Source organism: Passer montanus, unplaced genomic scaffold (assembly GCF_014805655.1).
Source record: "Passer montanus isolate IOZ18808 unplaced genomic scaffold, ASM1480565v1 scaffold65, whole genome shotgun sequence".
NCBI lineage: Eukaryota > Metazoa > Chordata > Aves > Passeriformes > Passeridae > Passer > Passer montanus.
In genome coordinates this window covers 3,652,361-3,677,632 of record NW_024371593.1, presented here as the reverse complement: position 1 = coordinate 3,677,632, position 25,272 = coordinate 3,652,361, and the positions used below count along the sequence as shown (strand labels likewise).

Below are 25,272 nucleotides of genomic sequence, written 5' to 3'. Positions count from 1 at the left end.
GATAAGCAATCACAAGTCTGATGATTATGGTTTGTGTTTGTGGAAATGGCTCAGGCAACTCAGGAAAAAAACCCCAAAAATACTGCAGAGAACCAGCAGAAAAGCAGCAACACTTTGTAAGAAGTGACCCTTTATGTAGGAAGGCACTTCCTAAAGGCAGGAATTCACTACACAGACAGAGAAGGAAGAGCACAACTGCCTGGATTTGCCCTATCAAAATGCATTTATCCAAGCTGCCTAAACGAGGAGGAAAAGAAGTGAGCTGAGTCTGAGGTAAAGCTCATCTTCCTACTTGGGAGATGGCAGGGAGCCAGCAGACAGCTCTTATCTCAGTATCTGGAGCAGAACTCAAGACCACATGCTTAGGTCTGTGGTTAGTGACTCACCTGCAATTAAGGCAAAACCTGAAATCACTATGTAAAGATAAATCTCTGGACTTGGTGGATGCAGAGCAGCATCTGCCAGACATGCTAACAGCTCAACACAATCCCAAGCACCTCAACAGGCTGCAACTCCCCAGCTGTGCTGGGGGATGTTCCCAGCACCTTGTTTGCACAGATGCTGTACACGGGTGGCTCCTGAAGACGGAGAAATTGGAATTCAGTTCCCTTCTGCTCAGAGCAAACCAATTAATAGTAATCTTAAAATATAATAAAACTGAGACCCTCAAAAATTCTGCCCCCCCCCCGCCTGGGGAAACATGGAATAAATTGTGTAGCTTATGCTTCAACCTTTGCCAGGAGGCAGACTCCCCAAACCACACTACCCCTTTACCCTGAGAGATGCTCTAACCTGTTGCCTACCGGCATGCAGACAAGGTGCCTGCAAAAGTACTGCTAAATGCCCCTTGATGCTGAAAACCAAGGGATCTCGCTTCCAAAGCAGTCCCTTTCCTCACACGCTCCACTTACTGAAGTTTTGCCCTCAAAATTTGTGTTGGGTAAGATTCAGGAAAATGTCTCCAGCCTATTTAGTTCAAACAACCCCTTGGCTGTGTTGCTGCTTGTGCTCTCTGCAGCTGTTTTCACAGCACTCTCAACTGACAATGAAGTCAGCTACAAAGCAGCCTCTTCCAGGGTAAAGGCTCCCTCCAAATTCTAAACAGCCCAAAAACTCGAATAAATAATCAAACTGGAAGTGAGCAGCTCAAATTCTGAGGTTTCTTACTATCAACTCTCACTCAAGATTGCAAGCTGGATTAAAGAGAAAACTAATTCAAAGTGAGAGACAAACTACCAATATGATTACAACCCAGCACTTTGCTATTGGCATTTACATGTCATCCAAATAAGATGTACTAATCACTGAAGAATACTTGCCCAAAAATCAAGTGTTTTTTACTCATTCTCTCAGCTACAGATCTTAGTAGCTGAGAGAATGAGTAGATCTTAGCTCAATGCTCTAAGTATGAAAGATAATAAGCAGTAAGTGGGTCTGCACACCTGGGAGACTGACAGCATAATGGCTTTAAATTATAGAAGCAGTACTGGGGAAGATGATCAGTATCTTCTGTGACATGTCCATGCTTTCAGCAAGGTCTTCAAAGCCCCCACACTTGGAATACTGAAGTGGAGCTAATTTACTTAAGCCCCAAAAGGCCATTTGCTTGCTTCTGGACTGGCAGGGACAGCAATGAAACGAGAAACACAAGAAGATCTGCCCTTCCAGGGCTCCATTTATTAACTGAATATAAAAATAAGATCATTTAAGTGCAGAGGCACAGTAATCCACTCTGTGGTGAAAAGATACCTTGGGTTAGCAGTAAACAGAGTTTACAATACCTTGTAAACAGACCTCTTCATAAGCAAGAAGCACACTGAAATATGACAGACACTGGATTAAAAGTCCTCTGTTGCAAAAGTACTCCACACTTCTCATCTGGCTATTTGGGAGCACTTCATAAAAGGTGACAGCATCCTTTGCTCTGTTTTCAGAGGAGCACACGTGAAACAAATGAAACACAACCTGCACCGTAAACAGCTGAAAAGCACTACAGCATTTTCAGAGGATGGCAACTTACACCTTGTTAGATTTGTTTTACAATGAATTATAATGGCCAAAGCTACTGTGCATTATGAAAATGTTAAAAATTATTACTTTTTTATGGTTTTACAGCAACCTGTTGCACAGTTGAATAAAAAATTATTATTTTTTTCTTAATACAGTACATGGCATTTCTCCTCAATTGCACTAGAAATTTGGAAGCACTTTCAGTTTGTGTTATAGGCAGACAGAAAGGAAAAACAAGTCATGCAGACTTTGAATCTCCTTTCCATCTCTTGCCTACTATTTATCCCCACCTCTTCACATCTCTGAGTCCGCATACATTCCATTGATCAGGTAATCCACTTGTGTGTAATCTTTCTTCTTGTAGCTCTCATAGGCCTGCATGAGGAAAAGAACTAAAACAGTTAAGAAAAAGAACGTACCAACTAAAAGCACTGCAAGTAGTGAACTTTTATCCACTAAGTACTGAGTCAGGGGCTCGGCAGCAATGAGAAGATAGTCGTTGTCTGTGTCCTGAGTTTCTGTGAGGCCTGAAGCTGTTGTTTTGGCTGCATCTGTTGGAGCCATGGTTGTTGAAAAGACATCAGATGTTGACTTTACCCCGTGTTCAGTCGTAGTTGCTACTGTAGAGGTTGTAGTTAAAACCATGGCACCTGTTGTAGAGCCCAGAGGAGAAGCTGATTCATTCAGGGATGCTGTGGCTGTATTTGTCTCTGGCTTTAGACCTGGTGACGTGCCAGCATGCACTGGATTCACAGAGTGAGAACTCTCTGTTGGGATGGGTGCCGTGGCACGCGTGGAAGCGCTGGAAGATGTTCCTGCATCCTGTGGGATGGGGGTGGCCAGTGCTGTGGTCAGTGCTGTGGTCAGCATCTTCAGGTCAGCTCCAGCAGTGGAGAGGCTGTCAGGGTGAGGAGCACTGCTGCTGGTGGCACCCAGCCCAGGCTGCTGTGCTTGGGTACCTGCTTCAGAAGGAACAGTGCGGGGAGCAGGAGTGGGGGACAATACTGGAACAGAGCTACTACTTCCTAGTTTTTGGCTGGTCATCACCATCTGGGTGACACTACTGGAAATGGGAGCAGAGATGTTATCATGAGGAGGAGAAAAGGGAGAGGATGATATGGCTGTAGTAGAGATATTAGAACCTCCAGGGGTATTTGAGGCTTTGGCAGTTGCTTCATAAGTGGTAGAGAAAGTTGCATTTGTAATGCTTGTTGTCATGGCAGGGGCAGTGGTGGTAGCATTGCTTGTAACATTGCTTGTAACATTGCTTGCACTTGGGACGTCTCTCTTCTCAACCCCAGGCAAATGCCTCAAACGAATATTGTGAGTCTGAGCAATTAAAGAAAACGTGTTTTCCACACTGTGTTGGTCAATCTGTGCATTCAGCATCCTCTCCCTCTTCTGGGGATGGCTCTGGTGGGGAAACAGGCCTGGTTCCTGTTTGCTGCTGACAGTTTCTTCCAAAAGACAAAACAAATTACTTTTGTAAGTATAAAAAACTCTCAAGCTCCAACATGCAAAACAGAGCACATATTCTGCAGTACACACAGTACAAGTGGAATAAATCAGTCCTGAATTCAGCAAGAACATGAAAACTCAAGACCCCCCAGCCTTTATTGCACATAATCCCTTTGAGGTTTTTGGTTTGTTTTTTTCTGCCACAGACCTCTCGTATTTGCCCAGCCAGGGAGTTAATTTCACAAAAGGGGAGTAATGAAGTAGAGAGCTACAATGCAGAAGCACAGTATCAACTGGAGCAGCCTTACAAATGTCAGTTTGTGAGAAGAGGATTCATGCTTTCAAAGTTACACATCATCGACAAAGCCTTTGTGCCTAGATTCGTAATTTTCACTTGTCAAAACTGAACAGAAATTTCTACTTACACCTTCATACATCAAGATAATTTCCTTCACAACTAAGTAAGCTAGATTTATAGTGACATAAATCCCATCTGCCTATCACAAGTCCAGTTGTTACATTGCAGAGAAACCTTTGCCAACCGAAAAGAACTACGAAACTTTTTTTTAAACTTGGGTACAGTGAACTCTTGAAACAAACTTTAGAAGGTTGACTTCCCAACTATAAATAAGCTCCATTTTGTTATTGTGTCACTTTATTAAAACTGAATACCCTGGCACTGGAAAGTCACCATGAGCAATTGCTGCTCTGATTAAAGAAGCAGTCTGTTGACTCTGGAACAAAATCCTGGCAATCTGAGATAAAAACAATGCCAGGACATTTTCCTTTCTCTGAAAAAAAGATATAAATACGTCTGTTATGCCTTTATTTTCACTAGGACAGCGTGTGGCGTGCAAATGGCTTGAATGAAGGATGTCTTCAACATGGAGACAAACTGTTACTCAGTAAGTGTTACAAAAGCTATTCAAGACACATCCTGCACTCATGCAAGTGCCAGAGTCCCTAGGACAAAGTGAAACAGTTACTCCAGTAAATTGTACCTACAGAATCACCCTGCAGGCATTTCACAACCCATCTTCCACAGCTGAAAGCCTGTCAAGGGTTAAATGCAGGCATTTAAAGCAAAAGAATCAGGATCCTGGATTTCCCAGAAGGCTGAAACACAGCTTTACCTGCAAGTAGGTCTTTGATGTCTTCTTCTCCAGCATTCTGGCACACACTCAGCTGGTGACACTGCAGGAGGAGGCAGTGATTCTGGTAGGGCACAGACCAATTACAGCGATGGCTCTCTGAAAACAGCAGAGAAAATGGATTGCTGCACACAGGATACCAAAGACATTGCTTTGGTACTCTAAGTAAACAATTTAAAAAAAAGGACAAAAAACCCACCAAACCAAAAAAAGCCCCAAACCACACAATATCTAGAAGGTCCGGCCTTAAAGGATCCTGACTCAGCCTTAGTGAAAATAACCAAGAAAGCCAATGAAACCAACATGGTCAGTGTAGCCTACCCACCTGTTTGTCTCTGGTACCAGCATCTCCTGAACAGCAATTCACTCACCCAGACACGGACAAACAAAGGGCACTACAGTTAGGACCCATGTGAATTCATCTAGATGTCTTAATGAGGCCATCAAAACCAGCATCTTTATTAGGCTCCTATCCATGTGAGTGTCAGATATTCATCCACCTAAGCCCAGGCCTCATCTTCACCACAGCAGCACCAGCTTTTTGTAGGAGCTACAAGCTTTCTCATCTGGCTAGACAGGATTGGGACCTTCATAAAGACAACTAGAAGACTCATCTTCACAAAGAACTAAACTTCTAGAAATCTCAGAGGTAGTGAGAAGGCTTTTACCTCAACAGATTCAACCCTATGCTTGGTTGCAGGACAAAGTTGTTTCTTCTAAGGCAGAAAACACACACAAGTACCAGGGAGCAAAGATTACTCATTCTAGTGCAGCTGTCTACAACAGCACTGCTCACTTGCAAACATCTGGCAGCAGGGAGTAATTTCTTCAATTCAAGTGACCCAACACTTTGCACGCCATCGGTGCACACCAACAGCACATGCTGTTTCCTATGGAAGCTCCAAGGGCCCTGGGAAGCATTTGTCCTGGATTCAATTTAACCAAAGCTGTCAGAAGTTATTCAGCACCACACATAGCAGCTGTAACTGTAAATGGTTGTAAACGACTGAAATTAAAAAAAGAAAGTCAAAGGAGCAGCAGAGAGCTTTAAGGAGCAGAAAATGCAGCTGGAATTCCATCCAAGGGACAAGAAACTCACCTGAAGCACCTGGGCTCCGACAAGCCTGCCTGCATTGCTCTTCACTTGTAAGCCTGTTTATCTGCACTACATGGACTCCTCTCCCTTTGAGGACAGAAAACCGGTGTTCACATATACAGAGGGAAATCAGCAGGAAGAACACAACAGCAGTCCACATCTTCAGGGCTGGCCTTACAGAGAAGCTTCTCTTCCCTGAAGAAATTCTCTCTTATATCAACTTCAGATCCACTGCAATTTACCTATTAAAAAAAAAGAACCATTTATACCCCTATGAGCAGGAATGGAAAATAAAAATGTACAAAAGGCAAGCAAGTATCATTAGACATCACAAACAAGCAAGGGCTCAGAGGCAGGAGGAGTAAAGACCTTTCCCAGCTTCCCAAAGAGGCTCTTTCTTTGGAAAAGGTAATTTGCTTTCCTTCCTTCACATCCCAATGGAGAACAGCTTAAGTCAAAAGCTATGTGTACAAAGTCCATCTCAAAGCCCAGAACCATGTGGAAGCACAGATATGATATCTTTGGACTCATTCTGGGACCTTTAATGTTGTGCCCAGGCTCAGCAGAAGGGTTTTCACCAGTCTGAGCACACTGATAGTAAGGGGAACTACAGCCCTGGTCCTGCCTTTACACCAAGTCAGTCAAAACCAAGTAACCAAGGTTGACGTCTGCTTTGGTTTTCCTGCTCATTACAAAAAGCTCAGAGAAATTTTTATTGAAAAACCACCAAAAACCACTACTTCCAGTCTTCCAAGACATCACACAGCCACAGCTGTTACTGAAGAATATTCACACCCACAGTAAGCCTTCATTTCCCCACATAAAACAACAGATAATGTATTTCCTTCATTATTAATGCACACATGTGACTTTGACCCAGTGGAGGGGCTTTTGTCACTGAAGACACTGAAACAGCTCCCACTGACATCAGAGCAGATTAGTAGCTCCTATATGGATTTACCCTCTTGGTTCTGAGGTTTTTGGAGCCTTTTATGAACTTCCAAACACTTCAGTCTAAACTAGACCTATTGTAAGCCTCTTCCCTAAGTAATTTTTAAGGGCAATCCTCTTCCTCATCACTTAAGCAAGCTTTAGTCGCCATCCTGAAGTTATGAAGAGAAATGTGACAGCTTTCAGAGAGTGCTGAGATTCAGCTTTGTGTGACATCTCCGAGATGGATGCGATGACTGCAAAGGCAGTTCACAACACAGGATGAGCAGCATGTGTGAATGGTATAAATACCACAGTGAAGAACACCCAACAGCCCTCAGTAATGTGCGTAAGACACTAATTTAGCCATCCAGGCTAGAAGCCTCAGTTTCAACCATGAGAACTCCAGTTTCAACCATGCTTGTGAATTTAAGAATCTAAGAGCTATTTCTCCTCCAAAAAAGCTCCAAATAATGTTTGTTAGCTGTGATTCAGATTGCAATATTTTGATGCTTTGTATCATTAAACTTTTGCTTCCAATTTTTCCTCTGCTATATCCTAAAGCCCCAAACAGGGCAACAGAGTTTTGGCTTCAAAACCACCCTATCTAAAAAGGGATTAAATATAAACAGCTACCTCAAGCTTCTCAGAGGACATACAATACATAGATCCACCCTGGACTGTCAAAGAGCGAAAAATGGGGACAAAACTTGATACTAAAATGCAGTGCCTCAAATTCACTTTTCCTAGTCGACTTTCAAGTTCCCTGAGGAACTCAGGAGTCTCCTTCCTGCCTTCAACCCTATTTGGGTTGTTCAGCCAAGCCAATTTCCAATAATTCTCCCACTGCCCCAAACTGCAGGGCACTTTTAGAAGTTTGTCTCAGCCTTTACCACACTCTTACTGTCACTGCTCGCATATGTTGTAGATTAACCATTGAAAGCTAAAGTTGATAAGACTGGGAGCAAGGAGGAAGCAAGGGAAAACATTAAATATTCTGCCCACAAGAGATTTTCCTAGACCAGACAGCAAGGACTTCCTTTAAACCCCAAATCCTTCAACTTAAAGCAAGTGAATTGGGTTCCCTCAAAGACACTGCAGGTACTTCACCTCAGAGCACTGTCTGGCAACCTGCACTCCCACCACACGGTGCCAAAGTAAGTGCACTTTTTGAAAAGTTCACAGGTCATAGGAAGCGACTCAAAGCAATACTTAACTCACAAACATAAAAGAAAAAAACTCCATCATTAATGTATTTCACATTTTAAAGAATGCAGCTTATATCCCTTTTCAAGGTCCAGGGTTTATAAGAAGCATAATTTTACAACTTAAGAAGTAACCCTGAGAATGAGTTACCCATGTAATAATGTATGCATACACTGTTTCAAATAAACTAGTAAGGATTAACAGCAATGAATACAAACACTAAACATTTATTATACGAGGTTTTTCAACCTTAAGTAATAATTTTGAAATTCTAAAACCACCTTCTAAGAACAAACATCTTGCATTGCATTTTGAAACTGCAGCTATAACAAGATTATAGCTATAAATAAATACTATTATTATTATCATTAAAATCTCAGTTCTAGGACAAATAAAATATTAATCTCAACCAACTCAAGAACTACATATATTTGCAAGATCAAATGATCACACCAGTAGCTAGAAGCTGTTGCATTAACATGCATCCCCTATGCAAAGAGATGTTTTGTATCCCCAACCACATCAATTCACTAGAAGTCCTTCCCATCACAGCTGACTTGGGTTCCATTTAACTGCAACAACTGCAGAGCAAAACAAAACCCCAGAAAAGGACTCTCACCCCTTCCAAAGTACCTGGCAGCCTTTCTGGATTAGATCAGCATTGGTTTAGGGGGACATGCCAAGCTCATGCACAAGAGATTTGTCCCCTCCTTTGCCTCTCACTAAACATGGTCTCCTCAGGGACCAACTGGCAATACCTCCCCTAAGGCACTCAATACAAGATTACAAGTTTAAAACACTTTTCAACATCCTTTAGCCAATTGTAAAAAACCCTCTGCAGACTGCAGAGCAAGTGTGTGAAGCAGACAAACACAATGCACAGACTGGGAGTGTACCAGACAAGGAAACAGCTCCTTTCCAAGACCAGTGAGAGGATAACCAGTTGCAGCCATACCTTAATGCACTACAGATGAGGCTTGAGATGCTGAATTAAAAATCAGAAATTCCAGCTAAAGGTGTGGGGTTTTTTGGCCTCTTCCACCTTAGCCAATTCCATTCATCCAGAACAGAAGTTACAGCTACCTGCAGATCACCCTTCCCAACTTAACAACTGTCCTCTGCTATCACAAGCAATAAGCTGTACTGCTGACTCCCTGTCACACTTCCAGCCACTCCCACATGGCTCCATCTGCACTCAGAGACCCTTCTGAGCACCCACCCCCTGCACCTACATCCCCAAACAACACTCACTAAACCTACTTGTCCAAACCAAGTTGAGCTGTCTGGACAGCACAGTGCAAGAGATGAATGCCCCTCAGAAGTAATTTTGAGAAACTGGGGCAAAATTCACTTCTCAAGCACTACTTTTTCTGCCTATAGAACATCCCCAAGGAAATTCAAAGCCAAACCAAAGCAAAACCAAACCACAAAAGACATCAACAAATAAAATCTGGGAAAAGACTACACTCTGAAAAATACAAAGTTCACTTTTGTTATCTGTGGCTGTAACTCAGCAGGGAATAAGCATGCTGGCAAACCAGAATAACTTTGAGTCAACAACTGAATGACTGATGACTTTGCAATGCACATACATACCCAGAGGGCACTGCCTGCTGGGTTTCAGAAGTGTTCCTCACTTCTTGCTGATCTCACAGTGCTTAAGCCAAGGAATTTACACAAATTTAAAAAAAAAAATCATTATTTCAAAGAACACTGATTGGGATGATGTTGCAAGAGCAGAGAGAAGCCCTTGGAATATAAATCCCTTGCCTCCATGTCCCACCCCCAGCAGCCTCAGCTGTTCCTGGTTAAGCAGCTGCAAGGTGCATGCAGTGACTGCATCAGGGTGAAGAGAGATACAGAACTAGACAAAAAAAACCCCACAAACACAAAAAGAGGGAATGTGGGTGTTAGAGATCACAGGTACAAAGTGTGCAAAGCAAATAATTTAGGGCAACACATGCTCCTTTGAGCTATCACTGAAGAGCCAGTGCTGCTCAAAATTCATACTCACAAATGTGCATAGACTAGGTATGAAATAAGTCTGGAGTTGCAAAGAAATATTCTATCTTCAGTATAACAACAAAGCAAGGAAAACGGGTGGAATACCTTTTGCAGACAACAATGTTACTCTCCCACCAAACTGAGAAGGCATAAGGCCTGTTTCCCACTTGCATTTGCTGCTGGACACTTGACATGTCAGCTGTCTGAAAAAGTGCAACATTTCTCTCTTTAGAAAAACAGAATTAAACCAGATTTTGCTAAGGCAAGACAAGCACATCTCATTTTGTAAATCAAGGCAAGAATGCAGGAGACAGGGAATCTGCACTGCAATCCTCAGATGCATTTTACTTCCCAAGCTTCTCTCCAAGACTGAAGATGCACACGTAGATAGGTTTGGAGACAGAAGGGACAACACCAAGACATATGAGGCTGACCCAGTGTCAGCTGAGTATGACCAGGTGAAGTTATATGATTCTTGAACAGCAGCTTTAGAGCCACCACGTTCCTTTGGCTGCCCATCAAAGTTATTGACAAGCTGCAATGCTGCCCCTGCCAGCTTTACCCCTCTCCATCTCTCTGCTCCTTGGCTGCCCACTTGGTTCCTCTCTCAGGGTTCCAGCCCTATACAGTTGAGGACAATCCACACTGCCACTATTCATGGCCATCACGCTTTGCTACTGAAGAAATAAATGTTAAAGTCTAAAACTCCCAAACCAGCACCACCCATCCATCATCCTTTCTCACTCGTATTAGTGCCATGTGCTGCAGTTCTGATGCTGAGAAGTACTACTCAGCAAAACATTTTTCCTGTGAAAAATGATCAGACAGCTATTTGATTTATGAAAATGTGCCTTGTTTTGAAATATCTGAAACAATCTCGTTTTAATATACAGAAAAGCAAGCTGCCAAATGCTAACTGCATAAAGCTGTGGCTGAACAATAAATCTGTCAACAAAAATACCTTTAAGCAATAAAAATGTGTACTATGGCTCAGCTGCAACCTTCCCTAGTCTGGTCTGCACCCCGAGCAGATAGAAGTTTTCAGACGTGTTGCTGTCTCATGGGAACTGGAGATCATATGCAGGGCATTTCACACCATGTGTTTCAAATTAACCAGCTTTCAACAAGACCCTCAAAGGAACCATCCCAGTGGGCTCCCACATGAACTCCGCAGCCCTTGAACTAACACAGAGCAAAGTTCACCAAGAAGGGTGAAAGGCCAGCTGCTGATGTTGGTTCCTCCAAGTGCCTGCAGAAGCAGGTACTCTGCAGTGCAGGTGCTTCATGCTCGCTGAGGGGTGGAACCAGCACATTCCACATGCACAGAGATAAACTGAGCCTGAGGTGCTACTGAATCCAAAACTGGCAAGTGTGGAGCTAACAGAGACTCAGCAAGCAGTGACTTCAGCCTGAAGGTACAAATAACCAAGTGTTACTGCTGGAGCTAGTGCCAGTGTGCTGAAGTCTGGTCACCCACCCACCTCCTGCCCTGCAGAATTTTACCACAGTCAGCAAATTCCTGGCAATCCAGATCAAGTCAAGTTTCACTGAAATCTTATCTTCCACTCCAGATATTTCTGAGAAATCACTAAGCTCCTCTATAGGTTCATGTAGCTGAAATATTAATTTTAGGCCCATGGAAACACAGGACATACCTCCATCCAGAACACAAGCTTCTGCATCTTTGCTCAGGAATTTAAGTCTGTGCATGGCTTTCAGTAGGGTTATACACAGAGCAAAAATGTCACCTTACATTACAAAAGCATCAGGCAAAACTGTGGGAGCTCAGAAACTCAGGAATCCTAAATTCAGAGAGCCTGGAAACAGCTAAAACATGACCCCAGTGCTATGACTGAAAGGAATGTCTGCTCAGCCCTAAAACAACTGGAAGAAAGGAGAAATAGCCAAACATATTCCCCTCTCTTCAAGGAAGTCAGATCTTTGTGCATATCCTGAAATATGGGAAATAAACCCAAATTAAAAAAAAAAAATCCGAACATATGTGGCTCCACCTCCAGATACCCTCACAAGCAAAACAACCTGAAGACTCCTAGATTATAGGAGATTTCCCTTATTTAAGCAAACAACTCAGGTTAAAAAACAAAGGTATTTTCATATGTAAGTTCTCCCAGGTGAGATGCAGCAAAAGACACTCCAGCTTATCTCAATGCAATATGACACTGGGGAGGTTTTCACCATTCATATGTTAGGACAAAGAAGAGATTCTTCTTAAAGTCTCCAAGCCAGGAATACACTTACAGCAATACCAAATAAAGTTTGTTGGCACATGCATCCCTGCTTTGTGATTCTGACAGCTTGAAAGGTGTGGAAATCACAGGGCAGGGTCGGTGGGAAAGCTTAGCCAAATCTATTTTTTTTGCAAACAAAGAAAGAATCAAATGGAGTAGCAGCTCTCCTCATCCTTGCTGGTCTTCCCTGTGGCAGGTTCTTAGCCAGCAAGTCATGTCACGCTCCAATCTGAATTTAAACCTATCTGTTATCAGAGCCTAGAGGAAAAACATCCTTCCCTCTCCTGACCCTCATGAACTGCCAAGGCAGCATCTGCAGAAGTGCTTCAGCCCAGCTCTTGGGTCTCATCTTATACAAACCAGCAGGGCAGCAGCTGTGCTCTCCTACCTTGTTCTAGGTTCCCTCTTTTCCATTTCAGAGTAACTCTTTATTACTGTTTTGAGTCTTGATACTCAAAAACACATTATTCAATCAAAGTAAAATAAGCTTGGTTGGAGCCTCTCAAAGCTCGTCCAGTACCCCAGAGCCCCTCACTCATGGAAGATGGACTGCACCGGCAGCAGCAGCCTCCTCCAAACCTTTCTGAGCTCGATATAAAGCTGTCTGCTTCATCTGTCTATCTGTCTGTCTGCTGCTGATGTGACTAACAAGAATGCCAAAGCTATGCTGGGGATCACCTGAATGTCATGGGCATCTACAGAAAGTCAGAAGAGCAGCTCAAACAGCAGTTTAACTTCTACCATTCACAAATGTTTAAAGTGTTCTGTATTTGACTGAACAGATGGGGTTACAAATACAGATATTTTCAGAAGCCATCTCAGATGCCTCTGTGCCAATATCAGTCTTCAATTTTTGCTCAGCAATACAGCAACAAACATAGTAAAAAACCTCAAAGTTGAAATCTTTCTCTCAAATTTTAACACCTGAACTTGTAACAAAACCAAGAGGTTATTCTTTCTCCTCCAGAAGCTGTGACCTAGAAGCAGCAGGAAGACTGAACCTATTAGAAACTTCTGGCTACCGATTTTATGCCAAAGATGCCCCCAATCCTGTAATAAGGGGAACAGCAAACTAGAAAAGCCAAACTACCAACAAGATAGACCCTGGTTCAAAGGTGAGCTCACCATACACTAAGTATCTCGGCCAAGAGTTTCCTCAGGAGAGGTTGTCCAAGTACAAAAGTAAGGCAAAGGAGAAGCAGGTGAAAACCACACTCCAAGCAGTAACTCTCACTGCTTGCTTCTGACTGGTGCTTTGAAGACTTCAGCTCCAGTGTGCTCCAGTACAAACCTGTCCAATATCATCAGACCAGCAGAACACCATTGCAGGTCAGGAACAGGTGGAACAGACTGTGACTGAATGAAATGAGATACAAAACAAAAGACGTGCCAAGAATTAAAGAATTCACACTTGAATTAACATGCACTTCTACCTGTCAAACAACACCTTTTGTTTCAAATTGTTTGCTACTAGACACTATGCAAGACTGGAATGAGAAATGGCTATAAATGCAGAAAAGTGAGAACCCAGGCAGCCAGCACTGAGGTACAACACTTCTTCAGCCTCATCCTTTAAACAAAGTTTAGGACCCTCAGAACTAGAGCCCAGAGTAACAAGTCCAGCCTGAAGGCTGAAGAATCCCACCAGCTGGTTGTAGGGACCTCAAACCCACAAACCTGCCCCTGCCCTCTCAGCTGCTCTTGCTCCTGTTCATTTGTAATGAAGTAGAGGGGTTAAATCCCAGCACTAGATTGCCTCAGAACACAAGGTGAAGTGGCACCAATGCTGCTTTCCTCAAAAGCTGCAGTTTGCAGTGAACCAAGAACTGCCCTATAAGCAGCAGAGTCATCCCTACAGAATGTCAGGAATCTCAGAGTAACACAATGCATGTTTGGCACCACAACTGTCAACTGCTGAGAAGTGTGCTTCTTAAAATCATCCAGAAATCTGAAAGTTTTCAGAAGAGATCAGAGAAAACTCCAGATAGCAATGGGTCAGAGGACCAGAGTCTTCTCTTCAGGTTCCTTCTCTGTTTTGGGCAGTTTAGAACCAGCATCTTGGGATGTAATGGAGAAAGGCACTTTCACTTCAATTGCCTGGAATTATATCTTGAGGTAAATCTGCCCAAGCTGACAGCTGAGCAGAAAAACTGCACTGCAGTGAGGATCATGTGTTGAGGATTTTGGGGTTAGTGTTGGGTTTATATGCCTTTCTTTTCTGACAGCTATCTGAAGAGGATCTCGCTTAACAAACCCTCTAGCACCTACAGGCCAAGACAGAGAACTCTCCTATGCAGATGCATATTAACATCTACAAAATCAAACAATCTCTAACCATTTAAACTGCATGCCTACCATTTCAGTCTTGCTTTCTAGAGCACTTCCCTCCAGCAGTAACATTCCTGGAGATGAGAGAAAAACACTGAAATAAATTTGTTCACATATTTTATTTACAAATTCTCTCCTTCACCCAGACATCTTTTATGCAGATGAATCTCTGTATGAAATCCTGTGTTACAGCCCTATGTTCACTGGATGGCAATCACTGCAGCTTGCTAAGAAGCAACTGCAAATGTGAATGCCTGAGTCAGCTGTTCATCACATTTTTGGAGCATGTATGTTAATTCCAGAAGGGACCTCTGCAGGTGTTATCTTACTGATTTACTGCAAACAAATTTCTCCCAAGACATGCAATAACTTAAGAACTCGTTCAGTAGAATGGTTTGTTTTCAGTTAGCTCCCAGGGGACAGGTTGCCTACTCCACAGTTTGCATTACATCTGTTTCCACTTTCAGAGGGGTCAAAGACCAAGTGCAGAACATACCACCCAGAAAGAACTGCTTACTAATATTGCCAAAACCTGCACAAAAAAAAAAAGGTAACCAAAATCCCCCAACTCACCAGCATTTTCTGTGTATATTTTATTTTTAAACGCTTTCATTCAGATATTCCTTAAGAGGATTTGTTATCAGCACTGGAAACCCACCTTTGTTACAGCTTCTATACATTACAAGATTTTCAAAGCCTACAAATCCTGCCTCCCTTTGCAATGGACAGAAAAGCAACAAACAGGAATCTATGAATACATGGGATTCAGTCAAAAGCTATTTCCTAAACAGCAAACAAACACAAGTTCCTGCTTTTGCTTACCAAGTCAGCTGGTAACAAAAGCCATCTGCATTAGAGCTCAGACCAGGCCACGTGTTTCTCAAACTCATGCAGTGTCCCTGAAGAATGTTATCAGCTGTTTCCACATTAGCAAATCTGTCTTAGGCAGTAATTCTTCAAAACACACAAAGCCCATGTTTAACTTTATATGTGAGAATAAGTCCAGGAGAACCTGTGGAAGCTGGGATCTGCACAGAATTTAGTTATATAGCCACCAGCAGGCTCATGACATTGCATTCCTTTGCTGGCTTCACCACCCAAAATGTGCCCACTGGAGTCAGGGATATCCCAGACACGGTCAGTGATGCATTTTAGCCACAGCACGTGCCTCCTCCAGCCCCCCCAGAGATGGTCGTCACAGCCTCAACACATGGATCCTGCCACTTCCATAATGCAAATATAAACTGCTGACATTCCCTTAAAAATCATCATCATAGATGAAGATATCATTTATGTCTCAGCAACGCATGCTTACAGCCCAGAAAGCCTGGGCTGCATCAGGAGCAGCGGGGCCAGTAGGTCAAGGAAGGAATTCTGCCTCTCTGCTGTGCTCTGGTGAGACCTCACCTGGAGTACTGTGTCCAGCACCTCTCCTATGAAGACACAGTGAGAGCTGGGGTTGTTCACCCAGGAGAAGAAAAGATTCTGGGGAGACCTCACTGTGGTCTTTCAGTACTTAAAGGGGGCATATAAAAAAGAGGGAGATGAACATTTTACAGGAGGAGACAGTGACAGGACAAGGAAAGATCTAGATTAGATGCTAGGCATAAGTTCTTCACTGTGAGGGTGGTAAGGCACTGGCACAGGCTGCTCAGAGAAGATGTGGATACCCCCTCCCTGAAAGCATTCAAGGCCAGGCTGGAAGGAGCCCTGAGCAACCTGATCATCTCTGCCCATGACAGGGGGGTTTGGAACTAGATGATATTTAAGGTCCCTTCCAAGCCTAACCCTTTTATGAGGGGAATAAATGCTCTTTGCTTGCCCATAGAGAATTTCAAGGTATCACGGGGCATTTCTCACCTGTCAGAATTCCCCACCTTTAACCCCATCACTAAGCTGATCTCTGTTTATCTTACAGAAAAAAATCCAGAACGCTTTCTTCCCCCATCACATTCTCCTTTTTTAATTAGATACAGGAGCTTCAATCTAGATGCTACTGTCAGCAAGACAACACACTGATGATGTAAAGCTTCATCAAAAGGACTGATGGTTTAGAGGAGTTTTGCTGACACAAAAACACCAGCCCAACCTTTGCAATACGGGTTAGTCCACAGCACAACAGGGCATCAGTTCAAAAGAGCAGAGCACAGGCAAGGTAAATCAACCCTCCCTTATCTCATAGGGTGGGAAAAGGGGTGTGAAAAGACTGAGTCATTTGTGTATAGCTACAGGAGGAACTGATCAGAGCTGGAAGTGAAAATGTAAATCAAGTCTCTTGAAATCCAGCTTAATACACAGGTACGAGACAGTCAGCTTTCCCTATGAAAGCACACATGTAGTGTCATTAGAAGCATCTCAGGAACATCCAGAAATACCTGCTGGGGGATTTGTCTTTTCAGATAGAGAGAGGGAAGAGGAGTGTTCCTATAACAAATTACAAACAAATCAAATTCCTATATCCATACTGATATTCAGGGCATGATGTACACTGAGAAATGTGGAAGAGGCAGCACAAATGCATGAAGCAGCCTCCTCTCCAGTTAATGGTTGTTTAATCTTAGACAGACCCCAAATACTACCCTTCAACCAATTTTCATTCAGACCACTTCTACCATTATTTCCTGTACTTCAGTTTATTCCTGGTTGGTGAACAGAAATTAATTTTGCCCTCACCTATCCGCACATGCTCAGTGCCTGTTGACTCCTACAGCATTTGTTTCTACTAACTGGGTTGTTTTACAGCAGTTTCAAATCTATCCAGAGAGAACAAGAGCAAAAATAATGATTTTGGGTGTAGAAACTTACCATGCAAACACTTGTAACTGTTTTCTTGCTGTCAGGAATTACTGCGCCTTTAGGGAAAGCAAAAGCCAATAAAAGCCTGGATACAGTAGGACTACAGCTGAAAGCATAGGGAAAAAAAAAAGGGTAAAATGTTATTATATGCAACCAGAGAGACATTTCTGTGAGCCTGTCAAAGCATTTTCATAAAGAGGTGGAAGAGTGGAAAAGTTTATCCTGGTTTCTATATAGAAAAGCCAAACAAAAAAGATAGAGCAGAAGACTCAGCAAAAGAACATGCTTAATCTTATTAAAATTAATGAGATTTCATCCTGGTCTCCACACACTAGTTGTAGTAGGAGTTTAACTTAAGTGGATTTAAAAACAGATTTAGTTAAAGTGCTGCAAAGTCTCCTCAAGCCAAACAAATATAAATCCAACACAAACATACATGTAAAATGCAACACAAATTTTATCAGCCACTCTCCTTCACCCCTTCTTTAAAAAAAAAATCTGAAACTGGGACACATGAGAAATATATACTGACATGTTTTGCTGGACTATTGCATAAGTAGTTCTCTGGGCTTGGCACCAAGTCAGAGTCAGGTGGAGCCAGGGAAGGCAGTCCCAATGTCCTCCTGGACAGTCACTGTTAGCAGAAGCAGTGAAGGAGACTTGCTGAATGTCTCAAATAAGTTAATAAAAAGGCTCTTGTACACAGACCACCTCTCCTTCCCTCTCTGTTGTTAGGGAACAGCAGAGATAGCTGTGGGGGCTTGGGCACCCCATGGCCAGATCTGCAGAATACAATTTAGCTGTCCTTTAGGAGACAAAACCCAGCTAAGTCTCCTCAAGCAAAGGAGCCAGGAGCTGTGGTGATGCACAGAGATAATCCAGGCACATCCCTGCAACCCACACTGCCAGCACAGGCCAAACTTCCTGCTCAAATGGGGAACCAGCTGGTTCCTCAAGCAGCTGCAAGATGTACAAATGGATTGTGGGTCCTGCCACCCTGGGGGACAGTGCAGCTGGCTGCAAATAAACAACTATCCATATCCTTGGCTCTCTACCGTCTGTTCCCTTCCTCACAGCACATCGTCCTGCAAGAAAGCAACAACCAAACAAGCACTCAGCATGCTTTCCAAATGGTTGCTGAGTTCTGTGCAATGGGAGGAAAGGACATGATGAAGAATCCAGACCCACACACTGTCATTCCAGACCTGACATTCTGCAAAGGGTGTTTAAAGACCAGCCCTCCCACCAGGGCAATGCCACCACTGGAGACAGGGTTTCAGTCCCATCCACTCTGGCAGCACTAGGCAGCAGCACGCCTACCTCTCAGCACTAAAACCCAGGATCTGAGCCTTGAGGAGGCTGTGCCCAGAACAGCAAAGAAAAATAAAGCCAGCAAAGGAAATGAAACAGTCTCAGATGTTTTGGCACCTATGGTGATGGACATTCCAAACTGCCCTGAGGAAACTTCATTCCGGTGAAATCACAAGAACAGCAAAGCAGAGCCCCTCAGCTAAATGCAAGGTATTCACCTACAGAACCAGAGCAATGCACAAGCCAGACAGCAAAACAGAGAGCAGCCAAGTGCTACTTTACACATCAGCAAGACAATCATGTAGTTCCACTGAGCATTAGAGCCCACTTCTGCAGTTCTTGCTACTTACTTTCATTGGATAAGTTGTTCACAGGACCATGCAGAAATGTCCGTGCAGACATTCCTTCACGAAGGGAATCTCCATACCATAGAGCAGATAAGCTGTCTTTTCCTGAATAAATTGCTGCCCCACAAGCACCCTGAGCACCTCACCTGCATGGGGACTCTCTTGGATTGCCAGCATTTTAAAATTGGAATAGCTGTGAACCCAAAATGCACAACCAGATGCTGCCTGCACTAATTTTCAGCACTGTCACTGTCCCTGCAGTGCCAGAAGCATCCTTAGACTCCAGCTGCCAATTCACAGCTCCTTCACTAACTCCCCCAGTCTAAGCTGTAGGAAGGAAACCAGCAATCACTGGAGGAATGAACACATCAAATGCTTGCCTCCACCAAGCAACAGAGGCTCAATAGCATTTTATTTCCCAGGACTTCTTGGCTCCACTATCAACCAAGTCAACAGCCCCCTGGGGGCCCCTCCCACACCCAGACAGGCTGGTGTCACTGACATGTGGGGTATGACAAAGGATTACACCTGCAGAACAGGCTGGAAGCTGGGAAGGGAACCAACCTTGCTGAGCCAGAGCACACAGTGTCAGATGGCATCCAGCAACAGCACAGCAGCAGGGACACTGCCCTCCCAGCCCTTCTAAGGGCAGGAGGAAGAAAAAGTCATAAAGATCAACTGGTCTGGCTGCTGGTTCAGCACAACCCGTGGAGTTTCACCCTACAATTACTGTCTTGGACAGGGTGGGAAGGGTATCTGGTGTACCTCACAAATGAACTTTGAACCAGCTGTGTGCACAGGTACAGACATCTCCTTCAGAAAAGCATGCCATCCCAACTGAAACAAGGACAAATGGCCAGCTGGTGTGGGTTGTCATTGCCCTGCAATGCACAGCAGCTGAGCAACTGCCTGCAGGTCCTGGTGAACTGACTGCTTTTTCCTCCAGCTTTCCAATGCACAAACATCTCCATTCCTTCATGTCCCCGAAACGTTCTCACTTGAAAATTTAACCAGTAACATACAAGTGAAAAGTGTGCTAGTACATTTCCTGCAATCCAGGGTACGCATCCAGACATTTCAAATACATCACCAGGTCTTCAGCATTCAAGTTTTTCATCTCCAAGGCTTGAAATTTTGCTTGCAAATTACTCACGTAGCCTTCAAAAAGCCTGTGCCAGGAGACTTCCCTTAGAAGGCAGAGGCTTCAGGTTGTGTGGATGTGCCAATAAGAATTTCAATAATAGCTAACCAGATGCAAAGTCTGTTTCCTGGCAGATGGGTTTATAAATCCGGCAGGGAATTTGCAATTAAAAACAAAAAATAAATATGTCCTCACCAACATGTTAAGAGACATGTAGCCTGGAATTTCTTCCAAAAAAGTACTAAAACAATACATGTGTGTATACATGCATTATATACACATAAAAGCCAGAATCAAGCAGCAAACTCGCCCAACACATACATAAATCTGCTACAAACATGAAAGCTAATAAAAATTGATGGTTTCCTTCTAAACTGGTAGCCTGGAATTTCTTCCAAAAAAGTACTAAAACAATACATGTGTGTATGCATGCATCATCTACACACAAAAGCTAGAATCAAGCAAGCAAACACACCCAACACATGCACAAATTTACTACAGACATGAAAGCTAACAAAAATGGATGGTTTCCTTCCAAACTATCCATTGTCACATAATGGACTGCATTAACATACATAGTAGTGGTTGATTATGATAGATAGACTAGATTAATACAAAAATACATGCACTTTTGAGACAGAAACATTGCATTAACCTGCATCCTAGTTTTCAAAGCTACCGCTCAGTCATAAACCCTCTGAGGACTAAAGGGCACCAAATGTTCACTATCAGCAAGTTTACATTGCTCATCAAAACTACGTGGCAATCTGTCTTAAGGTGGGGAGGATTTCTTGGGTTTGTCCCTCCCGTAAGCAGTCAGATAACTCACTTTATCAGGAAGGAGCAGTGGTGTTGCATGACCAAGTCTGGCAGGGATTCAGTCAGCTAACATGCAGGACACCAAGGCACATTACTTGACACGATCCTGCGACAGGAGCTTTCTTTGACAATCCTAGAAAACAAAGTTTGGGAGACAGAGAGGAAGTTAAAGGATTTGCCAAACCCACCAGAAGATCCACTGCAAGAGGATATCCCCACAGAATGCCGTATTTGAGAGCTTGGTCAAAGAACAGTGTGTATTCTTCCTCCTGTTTCTTGGACTCCAGCTGCCACCTTGCTAACATTACATAGGGTACAGTTAAATCCTCTGAAAACCTTCACTCCAGCTAGGATAAACTGAAAAAGACTTCAGTGCAATACCACAGGATGCCACTTACCAGCCTAACCTTACTTGCACACGCTCAACATTCTTTATTCGGACACACGATATATTCACATATCAGTGATGCCGTGCCTGAGGGTGGCTACTCCTACAGACACCGGATCTCTGAGGTGGCCCATAGGGCCTAAAAATGCCACAGTCCGGCGGCGACTTTCTTGCTGAGTCAATCACCTCTCCCCGCAATGAGACCCAGCTGCCCCGCTCCCGCCTCCCCACCAACAAAACCCCTACAAGGGTCCACCAACAAAACCCCGACAAGGGTCGCAGACCGCAGCGCTCCTGCTGCGGGGCCCGGGCTGCACCTCACCGCAGCACCGGCTCGCAACTCGTGCCACAACCGCACTCGCAGCTCATGTGGCAGTTCAGGGAACGGCTCCGAGCCGCCGCTCGCCCCTCGCGGGCCGCGCTCCCCGCGCCCGCCGAGACCCCGGCACGGCCGCTCCCCGCCCGCGCCCATTGGCCCGGCTGCCCGAGCCCGCCCCGCGCGGGGCCCGCCCTCGGCGGCGGCCCCGGAAAGGCCCCGGGAAGCGCCCGGGAAGGGCCCGGGGCAGGGCGGGCGCTGCCCGCGGAAGTGACGGGGCACCGCGGGGCCGGGAGCGGCCTTGCTGGGTGTGAGGTGCCCGCGGCTTAGCGCTGAGGGGTGTCCTTGCGGTTCTGTCCAGGTCACGGCGGCGAGCAGCTGTGCTCACGGCGGGCTGTTCTCCTGCTCCTCCTGCGTTTTCCTGCCGTGCGCTCCGGCTGCGGGTGCTGGCACAGCAGCGGGAGCGGCCTTGGCTCCCGTCGGTGCCGCCCGTCTCCGACGCCGGGCTGGACGCGGCTCTGGGCAGTGGCGGGAGGTGTTCCTGCCGCGGCAGCGGGGCTGGAGCTGGATCAGCTTGAAAGCCCCTTCCAGCCCAAACCTTTCTGTGGTTCATTTTCACTACCCAGCAGGAAAAGGGAAAAAAAAAAGTGTAGTAACACATTCCACCACAGTCCAGACATACCTGTTCTCATGTTACCCCCACACTGTGCAAGTCTTTGCTTTACGGACATGCCAGTCCACTGCCCTCAGCATTGCTTAAACAGAGATTGCTGAAATAAATATTAAATCACAGAAGTTAGCTCTTTGACAATTGTTTTGTTGTTTGAGTGTTGCTGTCTGTGGCAAAAGTTTGCACATCAGCAGCCCCCAGCTACTTGGGGCAAACCCTCCCAGCAGCAGAGCTTTGAATCTTTATAGACCCTATACAGCTCATGTACATACAGACACATACATGATATAAATATCTAAGCTGCACTCTGAAGTGTGGAGATGGCTCCACAAGATGACATCAGGTGCAGGACTTCAAGAAACCATGGGTGCCCATTTCTGAGCAAGCTGAATTCAGCTCCTTTGGGTTGTTTCCAGATTGCCCAGAGAGGCATTAGACACTGGAAGGAATTCTTTACTGTGGGGGTGGTGAGTGACTGGATCAGTTCTCCCAGAGAAGCTGTGGATGCCCCATCCCTGACAGTGTTCAAGGCCAGGCTGGATGGAGCCCTTAGCAAGCTGGTACAGTGGAAGGTGTCCCTGTCCATGGCATGGGGGTGGGAACTGGGTGATCTTTAAGATCTCTTCCAACTGAAACCATTCTGTGATGCTATGAATAAAGATCCATTAAAAAAAAAAGTGCAGAAACCAGCCTTGTGCACACACAGACACAGTCCAGACTCTGAGGTGCTTTACATAGTAACTGATCCATTAAACAGGTGAGGAAGGAATCCTTGTACCTTCAAGTCATGTATGGATTTGTCTGCTACTGCTAATCTGGCCGTAGATGAAGGTGATGCCAAAATCATTCACACATTCCAATGTAATTTTAGAAGACAAAAATTTGCTTTTCAAAATGAGCAGTGAGGAGGAGGAGGCGGAGGAGCTGAAACCCTGGTCCGTCAGTTAATTAAAAATAGACAAAATGCAAAGCTGGCATTAAGTAGTCCATTTAAAGCATGTCTGTCTGTATACATTGTGTGGATATATCATTCCATCATTCATGTAGGATACCAGCATTTACTGAAATATTCCCTCCCCTCCTTTCCAGAGGAGGAGGAAGGGAGAAGGAAGCTCTGCAATGGAAGAGCATTAGAAGGGACAGTTGAAGGGGGGAGGGGGGCTGTCTGCTGTAGAACAGATTATCTGGCAGGACCAAGCACAATGGTGGAGCAAATATTGTGAAGCTGTTGAGCAAAGCACAAGGACATGTGGCCCTTAGGGTTGGTGCAGTGGAAAATAAGCACATTTCTGGGAAAAACAGTCGCAGGAGAAAAAAAAAAAGCCCATAGAGAAGTCCAGATGTTGGCCCTTAGGGTTGGTGCAGTGGAAAATAAGCACATTTCTGGGAAAAACAGTCCCGGGAGAAAAAAGAAAGCCCATAGAGAAGTCCAGATGCGCAATGGGAAAGTACAGGCACTGAAAAAGAGCTGTGATCGTGCAGCCAAAGAGAATGGGATGTCATGAACCTGCCCTCACTCGCCTCTCTCCCTGCAATGCATGGAGAAAGTCAGTTGGGCTGTTTCGTTTGAGACACCCAGAGAACAATCTTGAAGTGTTTAGAAATCTTTGCAACTTTACATGCCTCGTGTGAAAAGCCAGGGTGCTAAGACATGCTTGCAATAGCAGGTTTTCATAGAATATAAATGAGCTTTCAGTTGGTTTGCATTTATTCCAGATTGTCAGGAGAGTAGAGATTATGGGATATAAAAAATGGTATCAAAGGGTTTGGGGCTGGAGGTGCAGGAAGGGAGATTTTAGGACATTAGTTAAAACACAAATGGCTTCAGTATAGTCCAGCCATGTCCCAGACATTAACCCATTCAGGGACTTTGCACTGGCTGAGCTGGAGACCAAAAGGCAGATCTGTGTTTAAGAAATAACACTTTTCTCTTTTATGAACAGATGGTGATTTGAATGGGGAATATTTGCTTTTGTAGACTATTCAAATAAATGTAGCCAGTTAATGCAAAGTGAGGAATAGTTATATATCTCCTATTATGTCTAAGAAAACGTGAAACTACATTAAAACATATAAAAGGTAGAAACTCCCTGCCCTGCATTGTAATGGCCCATTTTGTCCAGTGCCAAGGTTCCCAGCCTGCTTGGGAAAGCTGTTCCCCCAGGGAAGCATCATCTTTCCAGCTCTGTGTGTGGTACATGCAAGCTGCTATAACAGTTTTAACTTGAGGTAGGCCAGATTCACCTCTGGTATAAACCCCAGTCTTAATTAAGCCAAGAACCTATTTAGCCTGCTATTATTTTTTCTGATAACCATCTTCTCATGGAGGACATGCCTGTGCCAACTCCCAGGCTGCGATTAAGGAAGAATCTGGCTAGAACTGTTGACAATATGTTTGCATAGTACTAAATACCATTTAATATGATCTATAAATATTTACACTTGGAGGAAGAGATTTGCTCTTTGCATAGTTTGCATGCTGGCATCTGCCAGACTGAATAAATTACTAATGAAAATCACATTGTGAAAATAAAAAATTCCATGATGATTCTTTGGAGCTTTTTTTTTTTAATACAGTGGTGTGATAAGGAAATACATTCCTTGGGAATTACATTCTCTGCAAAATACCAGTGCTGGAATAGGCACTACTGCTCTGTGCAACTGAGACAGCACAGACTGCAGGAGCACTGATTTTCCTAGGCTGACAGAAGAGACTTTTTAGCTGGGGAAAGAGAGTCCTTGTTCTCCAGCAGCCAAGAGTACAATGGCTTGCTTTGGTACAACAGTCTTGAAGACAACTGGATTTCTTTCTGATCCTACATATTTCCCAGCTCTGAATCCACCAAATCATGAGTCTGGCCAACTCTTCTAATTTTTAAGTTTTTTCAGAGCATTCTGGCTTCCTCAAGCAAGATACTGCATACAAATCTTGACTATCATTCTAAATTGGTTCTGGTGTATGTGAGAAAACATATGGAAATGTGAAACAAGTGCCCTTAGAAGTGATAATGTGCATAAACTTATATAAATTTAACTGAGATTAACTCCTCAT

The 25,272-nt window shown here is 44.2% G+C and overlaps 1 protein-coding gene across 2 annotated transcripts; it reads right to left on the bottom strand.

Annotated features, from left to right (window-relative positions):
- Nucleotides 1-1,651: 1,651 nt before the first annotated feature.
- Nucleotides 1,652-21,673, bottom strand: LOC120511407 (uncharacterized protein C11orf24 homolog). Of its 2 annotated transcripts, XM_039728393.1 has the most exons (6): nucleotides 21,557-21,672; nucleotides 20,857-20,979; nucleotides 17,238-17,334; nucleotides 5,719-5,957; nucleotides 4,602-4,718; nucleotides 1,652-3,467 (listed from the first exon to the last, which is right to left on the bottom strand). In XM_039728393.1, exons 4-6 carry the CDS (start codon nucleotides 5,873-5,875, stop codon nucleotides 2,305-2,307), a joined length of 1,437 nt encoding a protein of 478 aa, XP_039584327.1. In that variant the 5' UTR covers nucleotides 5,876-5,957; nucleotides 17,238-17,334; nucleotides 20,857-20,979; nucleotides 21,557-21,672; the 3' UTR covers nucleotides 1,652-2,304. The 2 variants fall into 2 exon arrangements, with proteins under 2 accessions (XP_039584327.1, XP_039584330.1); XM_039728396.1 differs by lacking the exon at nucleotides 17,238-17,334 and having other exon boundaries at nucleotides 21,557-21,673.
- Nucleotides 21,674-25,272: the final 3,599 nt, after the last annotated feature.

Coding starts and splice junctions, on each gene's coding strand:
- LOC120511407 (XM_039728396.1), bottom strand. CDS start 5,875: ATGTGGACTGCTGTTGTGTTCTTCCTGCTGATTTCCCTCTGTATATGT. Junction 4,719..5,718: donor TCGGAGCCCAGGTGCTTCAG/GTGAGTTTCTTG, acceptor TGCTGTTTTCAG/AGAGCCATCGCTGTAATTGG. Junction 3,468..4,601: donor CATCAAAGACCTACTTGCAG/GTAAAGCTGTGT, acceptor GTCTTTTGGAAG/AAACTGTCAGCAGCAAACAG.